The sequence below is a fragment of the Zonotrichia albicollis genome, chromosome 8 (genome assembly GCF_047830755.1).
Source record: "Zonotrichia albicollis isolate bZonAlb1 chromosome 8, bZonAlb1.hap1, whole genome shotgun sequence".
Classification (NCBI taxonomy): domain Eukaryota; kingdom Metazoa; phylum Chordata; class Aves; order Passeriformes; family Passerellidae; genus Zonotrichia; species Zonotrichia albicollis.
In genome coordinates, this window is record NC_133826.1 from 20,888,950 (window position 1) to 20,895,043 (window position 6,094).

General features: G+C 38.6%; 1 protein-coding gene across 13 annotated transcripts in view; it reads left to right on the forward strand.

The window, feature by feature from the left end:
* NTNG1 (netrin G1) overlaps positions 1-4,785 on the forward strand; it is a 147,457-nt gene extending 142,672 nt beyond the window's left edge. For all 13 annotated transcript variants that reach the window (XM_014267071.3, XM_014267074.3, XM_014267075.3 and 10 more), the window contains one exon: positions 3,567-4,785. In XM_014267071.3, coding sequence (XP_014122546.1) covers positions 3,567-3,817 — 251 coding nt within the window. In that variant the 3' untranslated portion in view covers positions 3,818-4,785. The remainder of the gene's footprint in view (positions 1-3,566) is intronic.
* Positions 4,786-6,094: the final 1,309 nt, after the last annotated feature.

Sequence of the window (6,094 nt, forward strand, 5' to 3'; positions counted from 1 at the left end):
GCCAAGAGCACAAGGCTGTGCCAGGTGCCCCCCCAGACTGAAGAGAGCAATCCCTGCATTTCTTCTTCTCTGTCTCTGTTGCTGTCTCAGAACTAAAATCAGCCAGAGCTGTCTAACTCTTTTCTTTCAAGAAGCTGCAAAGATATTAAAGTTGAGTTTTGGAGAGACTCGGGAATTTTCATGTATTATTCAGATTTGAACATTTAAGAGGAAAGTAGTAATTTGTCAAACAGCTGTGTTACTCACAATATTTCATTTAATACCCAATATAAATTCTGTGAAACACTAGCACATTTATGGCAGGCTAAGACTATCCCTTGAGCCGGCTCAAAGATGGGTATTTTCCCTTGTTTTCCTTTTTTGTTCCATTCCCAAATTCATTAACATTGCAATTAAAGATCAAGAATAGTTTGTGTGTAGCACATATAGCAAGGCATGTTGTGCCACCTTTTCTGTCTTCTTTGTGAAGTGTTTTAAGGATCCTATAACTGAACCATAGTTAGATTGCAAATTGATGAATTACGAGAATAATTTTAAAAACATTTTCTTTAGTTTACTTTAAATATTTCACTTCATGCAGTAGCACAGATCTGGAGACTGTGCTCAGAAACATCCCTCAAAAAGGCCTGAAAAGCTCTCCAAAACAAATGAGATTCCTGTTTTGGGTTATAAGTGACCAGTTTGGCTTCTAAGTAAGGAAGATCTGCCAGCAAATCCACAGCTAGTTCAGCCACACAGGTCTTAACAGTCTACAATGTGATGACTTCAGAATTAAGTCTTTTACTTGTGTCACTTCTCCATGTTTCATTCTTTGGTCAGAACTTTGTATGTGATGCCATTCAGATAACCATTAGTCAATGCTAAAGTTTTCAAAGAAATCATGGCCATACTTTCAGAAAGGTTAAAATGGTATTAGAGTGGGTCAGAATAAAATTAAAACAAAATTGGCAAAAAGTCATAGGATTTCATAACATTTCCAGATTTTTTTCATATGATTTCCAGCTCACAATTGCTATCTGCATGATACATATATGCGCATACATGTCTGTGTGCAAGACAAAGCACAAAATTAGGAAAGCTGTGACAATACAAGATCAACAATTCCAGAATTTTCAGCTATTTTGCTGAGAACAATAAAACCTACCTGCATTCCTGTGGGCAAACATTTAAAACATTCATATAAGAATAACTATGAAGCTTTTGATCCATCCCTTCTTTAAGCAAACTTCAAAAATTTCCTAATGAGAAAGAAATGGTCTGATTTAGAAATCAGCATCTATAACATTGTATCCAGAATTTTGTAGATGACAGAATTTTGTGTCAGGCAGAACAGCCAGCACAGAGCAAAATACCTCTTCAGCCCCTCATCTCCACTCACCTACAACTACAGACCAGATCTGGGCTAAGGATCTCTTCAAATAACAGGCTGTAGTATGCAAAATAAATTTTAAAATAGGAAAGATATTTGTTTTATAATACATTTTTAAAAATATGGTTTACTTAATACTTGAGAAAATTTGGATAAATTATTCCAGGCAAAATGTGAAGCAAAACATCTCCTCTGCTGGTTGAGAAGTGGCATTTAGTGAACTGTTGAGTCCCACTGAGTTTGTCAAGGCAAACAAGGATGTGTATTGATGGGGCAGATATTTCACAATTTTCACTGCCTGAACTGTAGGAAGCATCCCAGCAATGAGTTGTCCAGAACATGCAGCTCCAGTAGCTGTACCATCAGATAAAGCGCTTTGATTTTGCATATTAAGATGACTAAATATATATAATCTAAATAACAAAGTCAACTTCAAAGATACATACCCTCAGTTATAAGAGATTTAATGCAAATATTGACTGTATTAAAATACAGTTAATTTTTTCTGCCTGTTACCATGGTATTTTTTGGGTTGTTAATCTCATCACATTTATTTGGTGGGGACTTACTGTTTCTTACACATTTTTTCTAAAGTATGAGTAGAACATTAAAATTCAGACATAGAATCATCAACAAAATGTGTTGCTGTACCTTAATATTCAATTTTTTCCATTGCAATTCAGAAACTGGACAATAGTATTAAATCCATAGCTCTTAATAAAAACCTTTGACTGCTAAAGGACTCAGTAAAAAAAATTAATGATTTACTGGTCCCTCTTAATTGCATCTACAAGTTTCCAACATATTGCATTATTTGGCCCACTTGGGTGCAGAACATCAGAAAACAGCTATTGGAGAGACCTTCTAGGGTGAGAAAATTATTTTTCTGAAAGCAAGCCAGGACACATAAGATTAGCAGTGAGGTTAGTGGTGCACAAAATTGTACAGATTTATGTAAAATTACACCACTTAAGAACCTGGACTACTTCACTTGCAGTTCTCATGATATTTGGACTGCTTTTAAAAGTAATTAAATTAATATTTGCAAAACTGTACTTCTTTGTAGCAATAAACAGTAATGTTTAAGATAAAATAAACAATACTTTCTCCATTCTGAATTATTTAGAGTATTTTAGGCTAAGGTACACATAAATATCACATGATGTTGAGTCTGCTTCTTACTCAAATAATCTTTTCCCTAATTCTCCAAGTTAAAACTTTTACTGTTACCTTCTACCTACATCATAGGTGCAAGTTCTTTACTAAAATTGCCTTGCTGTGGAAGGCAGGGCTGTAATCCAACACATATCATACTAGTGATACCATCTGAAATAAAACACAGATTGACACATTTAATTAGTATGTTGCTCATACCCCTGCATTGTCACTCATGAAATATTTGATTTTGTATTAAGCAATACAAAGTAAAGCTGTCAGCTTTTGAAATACTATAATATTATGCATGTCTAAAAGTTTTGCCTGTATTGTTGTCTCTTAACTCCCTTGTCAAATCTGATTTCTGAAGTTATTATCAGGCTACAATATCTAAGATATCTGAGATAGCTTTAAGATGCCATATACCAAAGCAGCAAATCTAATTAGGATGAAATATTTGATCTATAATGGAAATCACATTATCTTTTATTTCCACATGTCTGAACCCTATAATCCCCATCCAACAGCATGCTGAATTTCCTGCCTGTGCTTGCCTTATTTTTTTTGCACAATTTTTTCAGATCACTAATACATGTAGTTCTTGATTCCTTCCCTCTCATGCAGATCTTTTTACTTCAGCAAAGCCACATTGCATTTTTAACCACTGTTCGTGGTTTCCAAAAGCTCTAGACACATTGCCCCTTTCATATAGCACACACCACCTACAGTTCCAGTTCAGTAATAACGATGCAGATATTAGCACGAGGCACGTATTAAAATTCTTATTATTACATTATTAAATAGTCCTTCATATAAAATTAATCAATACTTTAGTCAGTGGTGTTAAGTGAATTTGATGGTTTTCCAAGAATACAGCCTTTAGGGGGAAAAAAAAGAATCCTAGTATTTGAAAAAGCAGAGTCCCTTATATGTCTCAGAAAGAGGAGGGAGGTGGAGCCTCAGTTCTGGTTCTGGTGAATTTCTGCTGAAAACAAACTTACACTGCTCTCTGTTCTGTCCCCCTTCCCCTGCTGTCTTGCAGCGAACGTGTGTGACAATGAGCTCCTGCACTGCCAGAACGGCGGGACCTGCATCAACAACGTGCGGTGCCAGTGCCCGCCGGCCTACACGGGCATCCTGTGCGAGAAGCTGCGCTGCGAGCGGGAGCCGGGCGGCTGCGGCGGCCGCAGCTCGGCCCCGGGCCGGGCGGGAGAGGGAGCGGGGCCCGGGCCGCGGCTCCTCCTGCTGCCGCTGCTGGCGCTGCTCGCGGCCCGCCCGCCCCGCGGCTGCTGAGGCCGCGCCTCGGGCCTCACACCCGGACTGCGCACGGCCCCGGGCCGCGGGAACGGGACAGAACCCCGGCGTTCGCCACTGGAATCCCTAAAGGAAAACACAGTCAAAATAACCACACAAACTAGGAAGGCCGAACTGAACCAAGCCATATCACTCAGTCACGGACAGGGCTGCGAGCGGACACTGCTCCCCTCTGCCTCCAGACACGCCGGCAGCCGCCTGCTCTGTCAGATCGATCGGCTGCGGGACTGACATGGCGTTGACAGCCCAGAAACCCAACGACATCCGCTACTCCTCTCTGGTGCGCTCCTGAACCTCCGCCCGGTGTGTGGACTGACCAAACCACGGCATTCTTTGCTGTCAGTGCATTGTGGGTATAAGGAAATCTGTAAAAGCTGCCATATTGGCCTGCTTCAGTCCCCGAATCCTTTCCAACCTGTGCTTTAGTGAACGTTGCTCTGTAACCCTTGTTGGTTGAAAGATTTCTTTGTCTGATGTTAGTGATGCACATGTGTAACAGCCCCCTCAATACAACTCGAGCCAGTCATATCCTTGTATACCTTAGCAGCACTGCATCAGTAAGATGCTGTGTTCACCTACTGTACAAGAGTGGCTATAGGACAAAAAGTGTATTTATCCTTTTGTATTCAAATGAAGTTATTTTTCTTGAAATAATGTACAATGTAGATTTTTTGTATTATTGCCTATTTGTGTTACCAGACAATTTATTAATGTATTTAATTCTAATCAGGTAAGAGAAAACTATTACTTTTTATTTAGTCCTTTTCTTTTTCCTTTCATTTAATTGTGCAGAGATTTCTCTGTATGGGCAACGTGCTGGCATCAAAGAATATCAGTTTACATATATAACAAGTGTAATAAGATTCCACCAAAGGACATTATAAATGTTTTCTTGTTGCTTTAACACTGGAAAATTTCAAAGAATAAAAATTCCTGCATAAACAGTTCCAGGATGACTTACTGCTCTTTCTTAAGGCCTTTTTAAAAAGCAAACAAACAAAAAAAGTTTATGGTTTTACCATTCAGTATCTGGAGGAAACCCAGATTTCAAAGTGGAAATTACATCACAGCAATCTTATCTCGCTTTAATTTTACTGCTGTTACTTTGTGAACTTAAAATGTTAACGGCATCATTTGCTCGAGGAAGATTTCATCAAATCGGAACCTTGAAAAAGCTCTGAAAAGTTCGCATCTTTGTTCTCTCAATTAATCATACACATTAAATTCCAAAACTAAATTCTAATATCATAGAAGCTGGTCTTTAATTCATACCTTTTTTGTGGACTCTGGCAATAAGCAGATAGATCTACAGCTTACATTATTTCTCCAAAAGCTTCATTAAAAAGATATGTTTATATATGTACTATTCTGCTTAAGAAACTGCAAAAGCAGCAGCAATCACAAAAAAGCACCAAGATTTAACTTTTAATAAAGTCAGATTTAATATTTAGAAAGACTGTCAAAATATACAGCAGCGAGTAGATAAAAAGTGCTGCTCCAGCAAATAAAGTTTGTTTCAAGTATCGCCCAAGGTGTAATAAATTCTTGTTACTGCCTTTTATTAGGCCAATTACTGAGTGTGACAGAAAAGAATAGCAAGACTAGAGAGGCAAGCCAAAACCACAGTAGTGTTTCAAAGTCATGGGAAAAAAAAAATTCAAAAGGTAGCAGGACTGTGTGAATTCATTTCCTGGCAATTTTCATCATAATGGTTATAAATATTTTACCAACATAATAGCCTAGTGTAGAAAACAATTAATCAGCAAAAGAAAAACTCCTGAGAGAAATAAATTCTACCTGGCTGCCTGTTTCAAATGGTGAACTGCAGAATTTAGGGCAGTGCTTTCTTGGAGAACCTCTTTCTGCTGAGGAAGCAAGTTTTGCAGGACAGTACCCAGCCTCCAGAAGTGGGTAGGGAAACCAGGTCTTCATTTCTAAAAAGAAATAGGATTCTAAAAGAATACTATGAAGATGCTGATGACATCAAGCTGCTGCCTCTTCAGGCTGTCGCCCTGACCCTCAATCATGTACCAAGTTTGCTGTTCACACTTGCACTCATTTGTGGGCTAAATAAGGTAAGGCAGAGAGAAATGGAGTGCTCTGCTGGTTGCCAGCCATGCCTATGTGAGATTGCAGGTATATTTTAGAAGTATGTTCATGAAAACAGAAGAGTACACTGAGCAGGCTCAGCGAGGAATATAAATGTTAATACAGGTGACATACAGAGCTGGAGACTACCTAAAACTAAGTGGATTT